General features: G+C 35.9%; 2 protein-coding genes across 5 annotated transcripts in view; both read right to left on the reverse strand.

Moving 5' to 3' along the window:
- Positions 1 to 3,061: 3,061 nt before the first annotated feature.
- LOC133527092 (uncharacterized) overlaps positions 3,062 to 18,443 on the reverse strand; it is a 59,451-nt gene continuing 44,069 nt past the window's right edge. Inside the window, exons 2-3 of the mRNA XM_061863984.1 lie at positions 5,990 to 6,192; positions 3,062 to 5,115 (exon numbers count right to left, since the gene is read on the reverse strand). Of these exons, the coding sequence (XP_061719968.1) occupies positions 4,356 to 5,115; positions 5,990 to 6,192 (963 nt within the window). The 3' untranslated portion in view covers positions 3,062 to 4,355. The remainder of the gene's footprint in view (positions 5,116 to 5,989; positions 6,193 to 18,443) is intronic.
- On the reverse strand, positions 8,028 to 17,298 carry LOC133527091 (uncharacterized). Of its 4 annotated transcripts, none has more exons than XR_009800821.1 (9): positions 16,928 to 17,298; positions 14,230 to 16,447; positions 12,795 to 13,003; positions 11,684 to 12,034; positions 11,236 to 11,367; positions 9,621 to 9,877; positions 9,362 to 9,533; positions 9,094 to 9,190; positions 8,028 to 8,825 (listed from the first exon to the last, which is right to left on the reverse strand). XR_009800821.1 is itself a non-coding variant. In XM_061863983.1 (8 exons), exons 3-7 carry the CDS (start codon positions 11,799 to 11,801, stop codon positions 9,141 to 9,143), a joined length of 729 nt encoding a protein of 242 aa, XP_061719967.1. In that variant the 5' UTR covers positions 11,802 to 12,034; positions 12,795 to 13,003; positions 14,230 to 15,394; the 3' UTR covers positions 8,028 to 8,825; positions 9,094 to 9,140. The 4 variants fall into 4 exon arrangements, 1 of the variants encoding a protein (XP_061719967.1); XR_009800822.1 differs by having other exon boundaries at positions 12,925 to 13,003; positions 16,880 to 17,298; XR_009800820.1 differs by having other exon boundaries at positions 16,880 to 17,298.

Genomic DNA, 18,443 nt, shown 5'->3' on the forward strand with positions numbered 1-18,443 from the left:
TATTTGGACTATTTTATTTTTTAGCAACGGCAGCACAACAACATGGACTGTCAATTCTCCTTTTTTTTTAAGCATTATAGTCACGAGACTACAGAAATCACGTTAGAGTTTCAGTTTAGTTTAATCTTTCTTATATTCATTCTATTATTCAAATGGAACCCGAATATTATATTATTTTTAATCATTTTTTTTTCATTAAACTAACAAGTTACCATTTTAATGTGTATTTATATATATGTATACTGGCAACATTCAATGGTTTGACAAATGGTTGACCAATCGTAAAAAGCCTTTTGGCAAATGTTGCCAGTTTATACGTGTATGAATGTAACTTGGTATTTCATTTCATGGCGGATAATAATTTACATTTGGGAATCGTTAACATGACCCGTGATTTACGAGACAAAAGTCGGGAATATTTTATGGCGCAATTACATTCACGTACGTGTATGTAAACGGTGGGCTCTTGGCTCGGCTCGACACTCGCCGGGCACGCGTCTGGAGCGGTTTTTTGGGCTCATGGGGGACGCGCGCTTGCTGTTTACATTCGCGTTCGGCTCTTTATTCGGTTACAAACCTTATATTATACCGTGCCGCTTGTGTTTAAAATTAATTATCTTGACGAGCTTAGGGGCTGTGGCCGAGACACGAGACGAGCCGCGAGCCGAACCACGAGGCGAGAGTGTGTACATTAGCTCGAGGAGCTCACGAGCTGTGGGCGCTGTTGCCGAGACATGAAAAGAGCCGCGAATGTAAATACTGCTGGGGGAAAGGTACACGCAGCTAAAAATATGTTGTAATCACTAAAACGCCGCACACCAGATAATTAGAGTGACAGAGAAAAATGCCCACAATATAATATACGCATATTCGGTGTTCGCGGTTGACCTTCAGAGTTAGTACCTAGCAAAGAGAAATTGAAGTGGTTTGTCAAAGGAAACTTTGTAACCGACGTAAATTTACTGCCATCTTTCGACACATAATTAAAACTTTTAGAAAGCCATTTTACTTTGATCATTATTCTTTCAATGATATGTTATATTTGATAAATATCAAAAGTGGCGCCATCTAATAGATCAAAGGTATTAAGATTAAGGTATAGCAGCATCATTTCGAGCTCTGACGCCATAACCTTTAGGTAGTGCCCGGTACGATGGCGCCACTTTTTGATATTTAACAAATTGAACACATTTAGTGAACAAATAAGGATCAAAGTCAAATGGCGCTCTAAAAGTTTTAATTATGTGTCGAAAGATGGCAGTAAATTTACGTCGCTTCAAAGTTTTCTTTGACAATACATCTCTATTTCAAATTCACTTTGGTACCTAGTCACTAGTCACTTAAGAGTTAGACCAAGATAGACGGTCCACGTGTTAAGCATTTTAAACGTCAAACTTATATGAAACTATGATGTATAAATAACACTTGAACAGTCCAGTCTGCTGCAATCTGGTTTGGTCTAACTATGCCTATCTTAATTTTTAGTTTTGCTAAAGGTACCATGTATGTATATTATAAGGTGCGGTCCTAATTAATAGCGGCAATCAAATAAACTATATTTATTAAGTATCAATATTTTATTATGTTAAATTTTCATAATAATATGAGCTTTATCATTTTATAACATTTAAGTCGTTACATAAATTACAATTAAGTCAGAATTTGAATTAAGTAAAGGACTAGATTTAATCACTTAGGAATGTACAAACATGTTTTATTTACACTGAGATCATTATAAACTTACATCCTACAATAACACGGCATTGATATTAAATTAGGTTAGGTGGCCTTGATTTTTATTTACCTAACAGCGTTCTCGAAAAATAAACATTGTGTTTAATAGGTACATTTATATACATCCTTAAGACCGCTGATAAGTGATAACTAAATAAATATTGTTATGATCTAAAAAGAGATGGGTACTGAGTAAATACTCAGGGGTAAATACTGAGTATATACTCAATATCTTGCCTACCTGAATTTACTCGTTTATACCCAAATTAGTGGGTATAAACTATTTAGAGTGCGGAAAGGGGCATATAAATTTGAAATATAGGTGTATTTTGTAAGCCGCTACTGGATTAAATACTCAAAATTGTAAGAAATATATTTTTAAGGGGGGCACTCCATACATGTAAAAATTCAGAAACCCCGAACGTGTCGCACATCAATAAATGGGTTTTTAAAAATAAGTCGAAAGTTTCTAAAAACTTTTTTGTATAAATTGAATATTTTTGACAAAAAACCGATACTAAAGGTCGAAATAATATTTATCCCTCAATAACTTTCGAACCAAAGTTCAAAATTATGATTAGCCATTGAATAGAGTACAAAAAAATACTTTAAACATGATCGGTCGAGCCATTTTTGAGTTTTGTTTGAAAAACCCGTAATAAAAGGTCATAAGTGCATCGTAAACACGCATTTTTGCACGAAATCTAGAACATTGATAGAACTATAATTAAGTCTCATATTTTTAAAGTCAAAATTGTTAACTACGCATTATCACAAATTGCCTTACACTGACAATTACTTTAAAAAAAAGTGTCCTTATATGATTTTCATCATGTAAATATTGTTAATACACCGTAACACTCTTCAATAAAAAAACAATTTAGTTCTAATTCTTAAATCTTACTTTTTTATTTTTTCTTAGCAATCGTTTTTACCCACCTAAATGAGTACCTACTACCTACTCATTATTTACTCACCCCTACCCATCTCTAGATCTAAAACGTGAATTCAAACACTGAATATTTCTCATCACAGAATATCCATCCTGTTTGGCTGTTTAAGGGCTCCCCGCGGTTTTAATCGAGTTTGGCTAGTTTTGTTTTGACTCCTACATTTGCACTATAGATACTCGTAGAATTATAAGACCAACGGCTATCGGTTCTTCAATCTTTTATCTCCATTCTGGTATGCCGGATTTTGAAAGAAATGAACACTTATTTCTTAGGGTTCTGTAGTCAACTAGGAACCCTTATACTGTAAGGCTTATAGTTTCGCCATGTCCGTCTGTCTGTCTGTCTGTCTATCCGAGGCTTTGCTCCGAGGTCGTTAGTGCTAGAAAGCTGAAATTTTGTATGGATATATAAATCAATAAAGCCGACAAAGTCGTACAATAAACACTAAAAATTTAATTTTTTTAGGGTACCTCCCCTACACGTAAAGTAGGGGTGTAATTTTTTTTTCGCTTCAACCCTAGAGTGTGGGGTATCGTTGGAAAGGTCTTTCAAAACTAATAGGGGTGTTCAAGAAACATTTTTTGATAAAGTGAATATATTCGGGGATAATCGCTCCGAAAAAAAAAAGTGTGTCCCCCCCCTCTAACTTTTGAACCATAGGTCCAAAAAATATGAAAAAAATCGTGAAAGTAGAGCTTAAGAAAGACATTAAATGAAAACTATAGCGGACATGATCAGTTTAGCTGTTTTTGAGTTATCGCAAAAAGTTTTCCCTTCATAGTAAAAAGACTTACTTTAATTAGGTACTAATCATCGTATGCAAATTTGCCTATTTGTTTAACTCGGGTGAAAGGTACCGTTTCATCCCTTGGTTAACAATTTACTATACTTTAAGCTCCAGTTTAGCTTATTGTGACGGAAGAGTAACTACGGAACCCTACACTGAGCGTGGCCCGACATGCTCTTGGCCGGTTTTTATATATTTTTTAAAACATTTTTTTTAAATACACTTTTTTCGTTACTAGATTGCTGCGAAGGATTTTACATGTATGAAGTCTACACATTTGGGTTCGTCTTTGACGTCTCTAAAAACTGGTCAAAGATTTTAATTTTATTTTAAACTAATTAACACAAAAGTTATGGCCATTAAACCAGTTTTCTGGCATAAATTTGTTCAACTTTTATGCCAAATATCCCGAGGACAGCTACAAAAAACATTAGAAAACTAAGGGATTCAGATCGAAGGTCATTGCCGTTAGGGACCCCCTTAACTATAATAGGTACAGTCACATCTGAAAATATCGATACGAAAAATGTGCCAAAAATATGTATACACTACCTTAATATATGGGCAATAAAGTCGTGTATACATATTTTTGTCACTTCTTTCGTATCGATATTTTCAGACGTGACAGTACATTGGTATTTAGTATTTTTAGGTAGGTAAGTACATCGAGCTATAGGCTCCGACCCGTGCTTATACAGACACACAGTTACATATAATACAATTTTGATAATATTTTCTACAATGTTTTTTACTAATCACATTTATTAGTTACCTTCTCAATGCCAGACTTCGCATATTTCACTACTCTCTTTTTAATATTGATTCATTCATCCATCGTCACTTTAAATTAAACTTAATTTTATACCTATCAGTTAATACGACTAATCTATTATATCGTCATCAATTTCTGAGGACTCAGCTTTGGTATCTTCATCCTTATCTACCTTGGAAACGTCTTTTACATCTTGAGAGCTTTTTAAATTTTCATAAACGTTTTTCAAATTCTTCATTATATACGACGTCCCGTTGATTTTACCCTGTTTGTTAGTGCCGTTCTGGTCAAAGTATTTAGTTGGTACTTCAGGAGCGATGTTCCCTGGTCTAACTGGGACGGAGAACGCAGAAACGTGGCGTGGTTTCATCCCAAAATCCCTGCTTAATCGTTTGTCCAAGCCGGAATCTTCTGGACGTTCTTGGTTAATGTTGTCTAAGCCTTCGGCCAAGGCCCGTTTTCTATCATATATATGTCCAGAGACACGTAAGTCTATGAAAAAGTTTAAAGGGTCTACACCAAATTGGGGGTTGTAGATAGGTGGGTACCACATCGGTGGAGGCGGGGGTAGGATGAGGTTTGAAGGTACGGCGTCAGCTCTGCCGACGCAGGGTGAGGGTTTGGGGAGTTCTTCTGTGCCTACATCGACGAAAGATGACTGTCGGCCAGGAGGCGGGCTGCTTGGTTTCTGTTCAATCTTCGGCGATAACCTCCTCGGCGAAGGCACGCGAGAATGTTTCTCCACAGTTAACTCTAAAGGAACTTCGGGCCGAGTTTCTGGCTCCTTTTTTTCTTCATCCTGTTTTGGCCAGTCTCGCCGCCACTCGTCATTTTCAGCGAAATATTTGTGCGATCGCCTTTTAAATCTCCTGAAATTAAAAAAGTCTCAGTTATATTTCGAGATAAATTGTAACCTAACTGAGTTTACTGCCTACCACGCCTAGGTATAAACAGTACCCCTAGTGTAACTGTGATCGACATCATAACGTGACGAACGCGTTTGCGTTAAGTGTCATTTTGTATAGGATTTTGAGTTTCCAAAACGTCCCGCTTGGCGCGCTCTTTCGAAATTCAATACAAAATGAGACTAAACGCAAACGCGTACGTCACGTTTGGAAATCGAATTTATTTACACTAGGGGTAGAAAAAGGTCACTTCTGTGGATAATACAAGTTAACGTATCGTCGACAGAAGAGACCAAGAGAAGAGACGGATTTTCATGTAAGTAACTGTTAACTAATTAAGTAATTTAATCACCATCAGCAGAGCCGTACATACGAAGACTCTTAGATACTAAGAATTGTCGGCAGCGTTGCATTAAACTAGCATAATTATGTGTCATTCTTAATCGAAAGGTAACTTATTGGCGGTATTGAGTTATTGCTACCAGCATATATTTCAAAACATGCTCTTTTATATGCAAAAAGAATCATAAATTTAAGTTTCGTACTTATTTTTCTATGATTTTTTGAAAATTTATCATGTAAATGTACAGTTCTGTTTGAGATATTGGATGTTATAGTAGTAGTAGTAGTAGTGATGTTAGTAGTGTGAAGTTACGGAGATACGGTTTAAAAATGTTGCTTAATCATTATACTCCTAAACAAATGTCATTTTATATCTCTAATATTCTACATTATAATATTAGAGACGTATTTAACAATGAAGGCCTTCATCATAGAGTACTTATAGATAGAATTGGAAGATGGTTGAGAAGGCAGTAGGTATAGGTGTACGTGTTACCTGTGATAGTGGTTAGGCCTTGGGTGCCGTGTTACGAACGACCGCAGCATCTCGCTGAAGAAGAAAGCATGTGGCTGCAGTGGAAATGAGCTGTACAAGTATGGCGGCGTAGCAGCGAGCAGCCGCGACACTAGCTCCGCGTTGCGAAGCTCACGGACCGCCTTCGCTGGCTCTGGGGGCTTCTCCTCTTGCACTGAACTCATCTGTAACACAATTAAAAAAATACTAGTGAATAGGTAGGTAGTAGTCGACTATACATTTAAGTAGCCCAGGGGACTAGCAAAGTAAAAAAAATATCAGAGCAGCTTCTTACATTCAAGCCACCATTACACCAGCGGCGCAACGCATTAATGTACATATTTGATTTTATTTAATAGTACAAACAAATTATTAAATAAAAACTCGCACTCTAAGTACTAAAATCCAAAATTGCTCAATTAAGATTTTTCTTGGATAATGAATTAACAAATAGTAACCGGAGTAACCCTCATACAAGTTTTGTTCAGTTGGCAAATTAATTGTTAGATGGCAGTGTTACGTGTAGTCTAAATTCTGAATCGCGCTGTTAAGATTTTTCTTGGGGTAATGACCCTAGATTCATAATTTTTTTACATAGTTACCAAATAGCTCGCCAGACAGCACTGTTCCACGTAGTAATATTCCTTAATCGCGTTATCAAGATTTTTCTTGGGATAAATTACACAAGACACATATTATATTACTTGATGAAGTCTGTGGCCCCGTTGTTGTCAGAGCTCTTGGACCACTAGGATTGTTTGATCTACAGCGGGCAACTAGACATTATAGTCGCTTATCCTCTGACACTCAACTACTTGCAGAAACTGAACTTCAGTGGGTCTGCGAAGTACAAGACGGCGAAGCGTTCGATCTGGCACGTGGACGGGGAGGTAGCGGGGTACGCCAAGCAGGGGGGGAAGTGGTCCGGAATGCGGGGCATTCGGTGACAGTGGACCAGCCCGAGTGGGCCTTAGACATGATCCAGCGTTTTACCCGTAATACAAAACATTGCGACAGTTAGACAACTCTTACATCCCAGTGTTAAGCAATTTATAAAGAAAGTGTTATAAACAGATCCAAAAAATATATGTAAATATATAATTTTATTAAATATATCCTATAAAAATGATTTATGATGGCTTTCGTTCTGCAGATTATATAATAAGTTACGGATTTAAAGATCTCGTTACACTGGATTGTCCGAGAACTCTTTCTCGTCCTCGATCGTGATAGCAATATGATACTCTCGCAGGTAGACAGCATTGTTCGCGGATTCCGCGATAATCACCGTCTCACTGGAGTGTCTACTACACTGCAGTGCAAATAAACTGGAATTTTGCAGGGACTTAAGGTACTCGTAACCCAGATAGCATTTTAGACTTGGACCCGCCTTGCAACAAGTTTGACGTATCACAAGTGAAGGGTTGTGACAAGTTTGCGATGACAAGTATGTACACTTGACGCAAGCCTGGATCAAACCTCCTAGTTTCCCAACAACAAACTTGCAAGAAGTTTGTTTTGCAAACTATGTGCAATAATGACATGTTCGATTTGCATCGTGTTTGTTTCGACAATTTATATGCAATATTGACATTGTAAACCTTACATATTTTTTGTTTTAACAAACTATATGCAATACTGATATTATCAACCTCGCATGATGTTTGTTCTAACAAATTATACGCAATACTGACATGTCAGATTTACGTCTTTTTTGTTTCGACAATTTATATGCAAGGCTAACATGTCAAATTTGAATGATGTTTGTTTTCATAAACTATATGCAATAGTAACATCTCAGCTTTGCATAGTGTTTGTTTAACTAAAGGATTCTTCGTCACAATCGAGTGCGATGCTGGCGAGGCGTGAGCGAGGCGCGTCGCTGAGGTCCGAATGTTAGCCTCATGTCGTTACATGAGGCACAACGGTGTGTCGGACTGTCGGTGTCGCGCCCGCGCCGACGCCCCGCCGGCATCGCGCTGGAGTGTGACGAAGCCTTAAACTAACTAAATAAAACAAATTATTCATGGGTAATTATGTAAGATTTTATTACAGTATTTATTAGGTATGGAACACAACATATTATTTTACAGTACATATGGTGCTACTTTCCCGCACGCGTGCGGGAATGAGCACTTTCTGTGCATATGACGAAACTTTAAAGACCCATATACAGTACATATGGGTCGTTGTACGATACACGTGCGAATCAGTAATTCGCATCTAGTGTCGATTTCAAACACTCCGTTCGGTCGTATTTTAATTTATCACCACTCGTTGCGAATTTCCTATTTTTTGCACTTGTATCGTAAATAACTATTAAAGCACTATTGGTTAAACTGACTGGTGTCAGTATGCAATAATAATATATAAAGAGTACCAACATACAGTATTGTTACTTAATGCACAGACTCGTTATTTATCCCTTAATAAGACCCCAGTTATACACTGGGGAATACATCTACAGTAAAAAAACCTAAATAATTAAAAAAAACACGTGGTAAATATATGCACTCTACCTATTAGTACACTTGATTTGACATATATTCTCTATTAAAACAGTGATATGATAACTCACCTTCCTTAACAGGCGTAGTGCATAAATTGACCACTTATTGCCGTGGATTTCTTAACACCAAAATTAAATACTGATGAAAAAAGTAAGTATAAGGTACGAAAGCAATATATATCAACTATATAATAATGGTTTTCTCAATTGAAAATGCTGAAGGATTCTTCCATTTTCTCATATTAGCTATGTTTAAAATATCGCCTCTGCCTTTATAAGGGTTATGCTTGTCTGTTTAGTCTTTCTGCCCTGAAACAAATAAATAATATTATAATGACATGCCGTTTTTACCACATACCAATCGACTTGAGGTATATATCATAGACGCATTAAGGTTACCTACTTTATACTTATTTTTTTAGGATCAGAAAAATAACAGTCAAACGTGGGCAGTTATTTCAGAAAATTGCGATGCAATGAAGGTAAATGGGTTTGTTTGCCATAATTTACTTTTCTATCGACACCGACCTTAGAAACTAGGGATTTTCAAAGCATTAATCCTTACAGTAATTCTTACCTTCTTGTTGTCCTAACTTTAGCCTGATTCAGCCAGTCGCTAATTATTTATTTCAGGTTTTCTTCTGTCGCATCTTCGTAAACTTTCTTGCAGATTTCTGAATAAAAAACGATTTAATTTACTTGTGCTTACGAAATTTTAAGCAGGCGTATGGGAAAGGTATAAATAATACTTTTTTAATATAATTATTATGATATGAGGCCGTTAATGTCAAAGTCGGTGTTGAGATACTTTAATGTTAGGAAATTTGGTCACAAAATATACTTACGAAAGATTATTTTACAGGTTTCTGTCTTTAAAAATGGTTTTTTATTGGAGTTCTTCATTTGTTTTCCAGTTAAGGAATATAGCTCGGCAACTTCGTCTTGTAGTATTCTTTTCAACATATTAGTGGTTAGACTTCGAATGTTTCTACCGCCAATACCAGCCAAAAATGATACCTATTAAATAAAAGTTACAAAATTACAAGATAAAAAACAATACATAAGTGTCGGACATAAGTAGACAAGTGTATACTGTATACTCACAATTGCCTGTTTGTTCCGGACTATTTGTAACTGGTCATTGAAATGACAAAAACTCGCATCATCCTTTACTGGAAGAGTAGCTAATAATTCAGAAATTTCTAAATTATCTTGTGTATATGCATTAAAGCTATCTGCTGTATGTGTCCCTAAAAGTATGTCAACTTTTCTATTCAATTCAGACATTTGTTTGGCCAAGTCAGTCACGACCTGGATTAAATGAGCCTGCTGCATGCCAAATTGTTTGCTTACGGAGCAGCCTACAACAATAATATGTAGTTAGATGGTGTCACAAGGGAGCTAAATTACATTTATGGAGAAAGCGTACATAATAATCCTTGACAAAGTAAAGCTCGCTACGCTCGGGATTCTAAAATAGAATGCACGATGAAAATACTTTTTCTCCACTCCACCTCGGAAAGGCGCTCTTAATATCCTTTAATAAGTGTGTGGAAAGTTACGTTTTATCCACATGGGGGGAATGTAACTTGATACAAATTCTAACAACAACAATATTATTCATTTTATGCGATAATTTTGAATGATAAATATTGAATAGCAATAATTTTGATTACATTTGCATTATTTAACAGCTTGTATTTTCCTCGCATTGTTGTGGTGAAAAATGTTGTATTGCACTCGGCGGCAAAGTTTGTTCAACCTCTCGTGCTTTGAGGCCCTCGCACGCTCAAGATTCCACTTTTTGAACCACTCGCTACGCTCGTGGCTCAATTTCGGAATATTTCGCTGCCTCGGGTCTCAATATAAGCACGAGAAGTTAAACAACAACTTTGCCCCCTTGTATAATAAATAACTATTGCTAGGTACCATATGTAACACATGCCTATACTTTTTACGCCACCTTTGAGGAAAATAAAAGACCACTAAGACAATCAATACATCCACCATCCACCTGACATCTGTCATTCAACATCCGTTATTTGACGTCCGTCTTCAGACATTCGTCATCCGCCATTCGACAGTCATCCATCATCACAGACTAGATCCAAACACCGCTATATGAAGCATATGGAGCTCAGATTAGAAGCTAAGACCGCGAGGTCACCACAAATATAGGAGCTCTTTTGCTTATAAAATACTGCGCCGTGAGCCGCACAATTGAATTGATTCCTGTTCTAATTTATGCTACAACAACATGAAAATGATATTTGTTATTAATAAGGTCACAAATTAGTATATGGGAGCGCCCGTGTGTGGTGACCTCAAATAGTGTCGCATGCTCCGCGTCTAGTGGGTAAAAGAGATCCGTGTCCATCATCTTTCGTCGTCATCGTCATCATACCACAAATCACAATGGCCGCAAAGGTAAAAATTAAATAATGTAGCCCTAGATATTTTCACAGCACATATTCATATCACCACATTTCACAAACCAAGAGCAAAGTTTTTGCTATTCATGCCGATTTTAGTTCGTTGCCATGCTCACGATTCTGAATGATCATAGCTCGCTACGCTCGTGATTATATTATAGAATCGGCACTCGTTGCAATTACTAACTTTGCTCTCCTATTGCACAAATAACTATTTCTGAATAGGTGATGTGAAGAAATATTCTATCTACATCTAATCTAAAAACAATGACGAAAAAAACACATACCAGAGATACCGTTCGAGAAATTATTTGTGCAGGCTAGAGTATGAGTGGGACTACATACAATGATAGAGTTTCCATTTATTGCCCCATGGTTGTTAACTTCTGCACAGTTGTTAAATTCTTCAGGCACAATGTCTGCAACAAACACATAAAAGTCAAACGTTAAAACAATATATAACAAAAAATTTGGTTTCTACAAATTATTTCTAAATCTGCTAAAAATGCGTATCAGATAAGCTGTCACACACGGTGGGTAGAGAATGTAGAGATTTAGGGTGACTCCCTTAAAAGTAGCTACCAAAGCTATTTTTATTCACCCAACACGATTAATAACCAAAAAAGAGACAGAAAAACGGACTTCGGTTAAAAAAATCAGTTTCAAATTTTATTTCTACGTAACCTCCTCGGGATCCTTAAAATAGACATGGTCAATATACAATAAACCAATTACCATATGCGTGGTCTTCAACTCCACTAGAACACAGATGGCCTTCTACAGCTGGGTTGTGTTGACAATTCATCTCTTTAGAGGAATTACTGGCATTTTTATTTGTGTCTGCTACTAACATGGCACTTATTTTAGGTTTAGGAGGAGTTGGATATTTAACTAAATCATTTTCTTTTTTTTTAATATTTGCTGGGTTTTTGACATCTTCATAATGGGGTATTCATCTTCTGAGTTAGTCTTCTGGCAGGGATATTTTTTTTAGTCTTCTTTTTCTTTTTCTTACTTCCTCATCAGAATCCAAATTGGAAGTTTCTTCTGCTTTTTTCAAATGGAGACGGGCTTCGCTATAATTTTCTGAAAGTAAAAATGGATTCAGGAAAATTACGAAAAATATATATACGAGATGGTATTGTTTTTAGGGTTCCGTAGCCAAATGGCAAAAAACGGAACCCTTATAGTTTCGCCATGTCCGTCCGTCTGTCTGTCTGTATGTCCGAGGCTTTGCTCCATGGTCGTTAGTGCTAGAAAGCTGAAATTTGGCATGGATATATAAATTAATAACGCCGACAAAGTCATACAATAAAATCTAAAAATTTTACGTGTAGGGTACCTCCTCTACACGTAAAGTGGGGGTGAAATTTTTTTTTTGCTTCAACCCTACAGTGTGGGATATCGTTGGAAAGGTCTTTCAAAACTAATATGGGTCTTCAACAAACATTTCTTGATAAAGTGAATATATTCGGAGATAATTGCTCCGAAAGAAAAAAAATGTGTCCCCCCCCCCTTCTAACTTTTGAACCATTAGTCCAAAAAATATGAAAAAAATCTTAGAAGTAGAGCTTAAGAAAGACATTAAATGAAAACTATAGCGGATATGATCAGTTTAGCTGTTTTTGAGTTATCGCAAAAAGTTTCCCCTTCATAGTAAAAAGACGTACACCCACAGTTCATCCCTTGGTTAACAATCTACCATACTTTAAGCTCCAGTTTAGCTTATTGTGATGGAAGAGTAACTACGGAACCCTACTCTGAGCATGGCCTGACATGCTCTTGGCCGGTTTTATTTCCTTTTCAGGTAGGTCCGGAACCCTAAAAATATATGAAAATTTCATACCGTAGTATTTTAGAATTTTTATTTTATACTGCGGCCATTTATCCTCGGGTTCAGCTTTCCTTTTTAACAATTTGTCTTTTAATTCTTCTGTACGTACATTAGGGTACGAACATAAATTTTCATTTATTACCCAGTTTGATGCAATTATTCCTGGTGCATCAGCCTCGTCCACAAATGTAACGATGGCAAAATGAGCCATTATAAAGAATCTGAAAATACATTACAAAATAATTACCTATGAAGCATAGCTAAATTGACCAACGAAATAAGTAAGTAGTAACGATTTTGTCAATAATTCTGGGAGTTTTTCGACTATAAGCGGTTGCGGTGAACATACAGGATGGTTTTTTTAATGGGTCAGTATTGGCAGCTACTATAATCCCATGCCCCTATAAGAAGATTATCTTAGCGGGCCTTTAGATTTTTTTAAATTATAACATTGCAATTTTTATTTTAATGTAGGCAGCAACAAAATTGGTTAAAACAGAGTTTTTTAGTGCCATCTGTCCTGCTTCCATCAGGGATTTCATAGAGACCAAGCCATGTTAAGGCAAGGGCACTAGGAAAAACACAAATCAAAGAAAACGTTTCCCATACATTGTGAAAATGCTCTTTTATTACTTCGGTCAATCACTCACATACTCATATTATACGCTTTTTAAAATCATAATTTTGTATGAAGACATCACAATGGGGAAGGCAAATGTTAAAGGTTTTGATAGATGCCACCAGCATATGTTTCCCCAGTATCTAGTTTTGTTCTATGGGATTTCAGCCAAATCCCAAACTAAAATTTGACGGGGAAAACCTACGCTGGCGCCATCTGTAACAATACTCTGATGCTATTGGATTACTAAAAATCACGAAAATCAAAGTTACTATTTTTTATACATTTTTTCACTTATGAAGACATGCTGCAAGCTGTAATGAATCACAGAAATATCCTTATGCGATTAAGTGAATAACCTTGTATTTTTAGCTAATGTATGGAAAATGTTTTCTTTGATACTAGGTGGCTTTCCTAGTGCTCTAAGGTTGGTTTCTTGATCTTAATCCGTGATAGAAACAGCGAATGGCATCAAATGTGTATTTTTAAATAATTCAATTTTCTCCCTGACTGTGCATGGTTTCAAAATTATTTAAATGTCATAAATTAAAAAGCTAAAAAAGGTTTCCTAAAACTATTATCGCGTAGCGGCACGGGGGTTTAGCAGCTACATACACTTGCAGCAGCTACATCCACTTCTACTATAGGACTAATATATAGGACTAATTTCAATATCGCGAATAAAATGTTGGGTGTTTCATACACTTCGGCTCTGCAAAAGCAACTTGTATTAACAGTTTGACCAGGGGCATATTTCTCAAAAGCTTGTAACTTGTATTAACAAGTTACAAGCTTTTTAAAAATAGGCCCGGCTTGATATCCACATACCTGTAGTAAGTAATCATCCACTTTGACAAAACCCACAAGGCTAGTAAAGGATAGGACAGGAACAAAGGACATTATGGATTAAGACCTATGAATGCAGCATTTTGATTGCGACATGGTGATCATGAAAAGGGAGAAGAACAACTTTTCCCACAATATCCGACACAGGTTTTTCACATAGACTCATTTTTTCTTTTACTATATTAATTCCTATACTAGAACTTTCTATTAATGGTGTACCAAAGAAGTTTTCTTTAGTTGCAAACTCTTTACAGAGTATAACCATGCTCTGCACATTATTGGAAAACACTATGTTGCATACTGCTACAATATTACCATGTTTTAAAACACAATATGAATCCGGATGTGCTGTTTTTATTACAAAAGATTGAAATTTAATTGAGCTGAACTGCTGTAATTTATCATACCCTGGCAAAAGCAAGCCTGATGAGTGAGGTTTTAAAAATATTGGATAAATAGAACCACAAGGTAATATGTTTTTAGTCCAAAAGTTAGAATTACTCATTTCCCCGAACCTCTTAATTATTTGCTGAAGAGGTTTGGCCCCTTTTCTGATATTCTTTTTGAAAACCTGTAAAAAGTTTTCAAATGGAAATGCTGCACAGGAATCAAGTGCACCAAATTCATATACATCATCACTGAGGTGTACAAGACCATGTAGATTATAAGTTGCCATTTGGGCGCCATATAAATTGATGAATGTTTTGACAAAATGTTTTAGCAGATTTCTAGCATATTCATTGTATTTAAAGCAATATTCCGGATTTAATAATATACTCATAGAAACAGTAAGGCTTATAAAATTGTTATAATATGATAAATATTCAGACTTTAATTTTGAAAGTACTAACGGCCCTGTGTATAGCAAAAAATGGCGAAATTCAGTTGCCTTCCACCTTTTGACGTCATCCAAAGAACGTGGTTTCCTATTGAACTCTAAAGGCATGTGCTTGGCAAGAGCAACCAGATCAGCACTGATGTTATTTAAAATTTGACGAGGCAGTTTTATTGGTACTGGTCCAAACATCCATATATAAATAAGACTGCGCACAACACCTAGGCAAACAAGGTGCATATAATCCAATGGGAAACTTTTAATAAAATTTATGCCAGGTACTGATATTAATGGCGTTTGAGTACGTTGAAAATCTTCATCATCCATCTTGAGAAACTCTACATGGGTTCTTAGAGTTGCATCACACTCAGGAAATGTCATTCTGTTTTCCAAATAAACACCAGGCTGTCTGCACTTTGTACATGAATAATAACCTGTGTGTCCTTTGACTCCTAATAGAAAAGATTTTGCCGGAGTATCACAAACAAAACCTTTAATAGCAACTTTAATGTTTTTGCCGTTAATAGTCAAACCCGAGTTAATCAATTTAGCAACTTCAGAAATAAATTCTTCCATAAAAGATGTGCAGCTAATAGGTTTTTTAGGGCCACAATACACACCAATAGGGAACACAACCGATTTTATTGCAGGAACATTATAGACAGAACCCAAAATTGGCCAAAACTCCATTGTACTACGTTTAAATAATGGTAACCCATCAATGCTGATTAATAGAAGAATTTCATTATCATTTTCACTAACAAATTTCAATATTTCCCTCAAATTTTTCTCCAAACCTATATGAGAGTAATGTCCTGGCTCAACAACTCGACAGATAACATTTGCCGGAGTCTTAAGTAATGATCTAGCATCAGCTGGCAAATCAAAACATTCATGATCTTTTAATATATTCAGCAATTCATTAGTAGCAACATGGGTTATTTGATTTTTGATAGCCCAATGTCTCAAACTATTTTTAAATGATTCATTCATATCAATTGGATTAACCTGGTCATCACTATCACTATCTGATAAAGGCTGTTCATTAATAAAATTATTAAATGCCGAATAATCATTATAAGCTGGAGTATTTTGTTGACTTGGAGAGGAATTGAAATGGTTTTGAGGAGGATGGGAACAATGTCAAGAGGAACCCGGGCTATTCAAGTCAAATTCGTTCTCTGCCATTAGCTGCACCTCCTGACGAGAGTTGTGATGAGAAAACAATATGTTTTCCTCTGTGTGGCTGTCATTGGTCGAAATATTATTTGTTTGTGTGTTTTGTGCCATTTCTCGTTTTATTCTCTTTAACTGTCCCTGCCTAGACATTAGGACAAAAGGTTTTCGAGACATGTTCAGTTCTTCCTAAAGAAAATAAAAAATAGAAAATAAGTAAATATCTCTAGAAGCCGTCAGATTTTTAACTCTAGTCACCAATATCATTCCATATCGACTCATAGTAATGTTTTCGTATGCCTAGCATATCTTGGCATGTGACGCGCGAATTCATACTTCAAGCGTGACTCGAAGTATAAAGTAAATACGCTACAACCTGTAGGCCTAGCATATCTTACGTTGTACCCTGAACTCGCGCGTCAAAAGTCAAGTTATGCTAACAGGCCTGCTTGCCCTTTAGCCATCAACACACACACAGTGAATCCTTCCTTAAAGCATCACCTCTGGGGTTGAAGACGTCTAAAGGCTAAAATGATATCTGCTTTCGTATAGATAGGCCGTATTCTCGTTAAAAACAACAAAATCGTTACATAAGGAAATTAAAGAATTTAACCTACTTACCTACTATGTCCAGTAACAATAAAAACTTTATCACAATATTCACAATACCAGCTTCATGCAGCCTCAGCCATCTTGTCTCGACCGCCTCTGCTGCCTCTGCTGGAGTTTTTTTTTTCTACATAAGGATTTTGGGCGGTAAATTGGTAATAGCACAATACGGCCGGCGAACGGATGGAGCTGTCAGGTAGTCGCTAACCGCGCTATATACTGGACCATGATATTAAAAAACGGTCAAAGTTTTGTTAGACAAAAAAGTGCTCTATTTTTTGATTCTTAAGGTTTAAATTTAAGAACCTCATAATACGTATTATTAAAGCAAGTAGCGAAAGTTGCGTCAGTTCAACAACGAAGGATGATTCACGACGCTTACCGAACACTTGCGTAGCAACACGAATCGATCGTCCATTTTATGTCTGACATATTATTTATCGTTTAGTAGTACTGAAGTTAGGGGTCAAATTATATTAGACATTGAGACGATTCAAATATTTTTTTTTGAAATGTGAACTGCATATCGTCTTTGTTTTGGGTTTGCGAATTGGCGGCATGGCGGGAATTCGTACAATAACCAACTAATCAACTATTAATGTATTGTATTTGTCGAAAGAGTACGAAATTTCGCTTGTTTTGTTTTAATTAATAATAAAATAATCATAGAAATAATATTCATGTATGGAATCAGATATTTTTAGCATACTTACTTACGCCATTCAATAGATTTTTCTAGTACCTTGGAAAAATATAGTTAGCAATGGTCTTATTTAATTTTTGCCTAATCATTTTAGGAATCCTTTCTAAGATCAATTACCTGGTAACTTATAACGCAGGTAACCAGTAATTAGGAATACGGCAAATATTAATCCTTAAAAAAATAATAATATTTAAGTAGGTACATTAGTAGCAAGTTCTGGTCAAAGTACAACATATTTTCGGTATCTGAGGTACAACAAAGCAACTTTTTAGACAAGTAAGCTTCGTAATAGCACTTCCAATTGAGATTAGGCTGAAGTAATCCTACCATCGAGTAGCTAATTACTTATTTAACTTTAACCCATATATTATATTCTTTTTTTTTATCTGTTAGCAAAACATGAAATCATTATCCTTGATGTAGGTACTTAACATTCGATATACTGACTTTTCATAAGACAATTTATATTTTGATTTTTTTCTTGAGATACCGACCGCTTTCAAGTTTCGTTGATAGCTTGATTTTGATGATTAATAATAACGTTTCAAATAATATGAATGAAGTAGGTATTTCAATAACCGTGGCAATGTGGAAATATTGCCAACTGTCCGAGGTAAAACTAGGACCAAGGTAAAAGAGTTACTTTAAATCAATACAAACTTAAATCTGAAAGATCATCATCCGTTTGCAGTAAAATTGAAAGATCATGTAGGTATTGTGTCCTTTTGATGATAATAATTATGTGCATGTAGGTACGTAATTTTACTAATTAATAAAATAATTTTATAAAAATTAACTTTGCAGCAACTTTGAAAAATAATTAAAGACCATGTTTCCAACTTAATGTTACACCAAAGTTAACAGCAACTTTAA

Source organism: Cydia pomonella, chromosome 17 (assembly GCF_033807575.1).
Source record: "Cydia pomonella isolate Wapato2018A chromosome 17, ilCydPomo1, whole genome shotgun sequence".
NCBI classification, from domain to species: domain Eukaryota; kingdom Metazoa; phylum Arthropoda; class Insecta; order Lepidoptera; family Tortricidae; genus Cydia; species Cydia pomonella.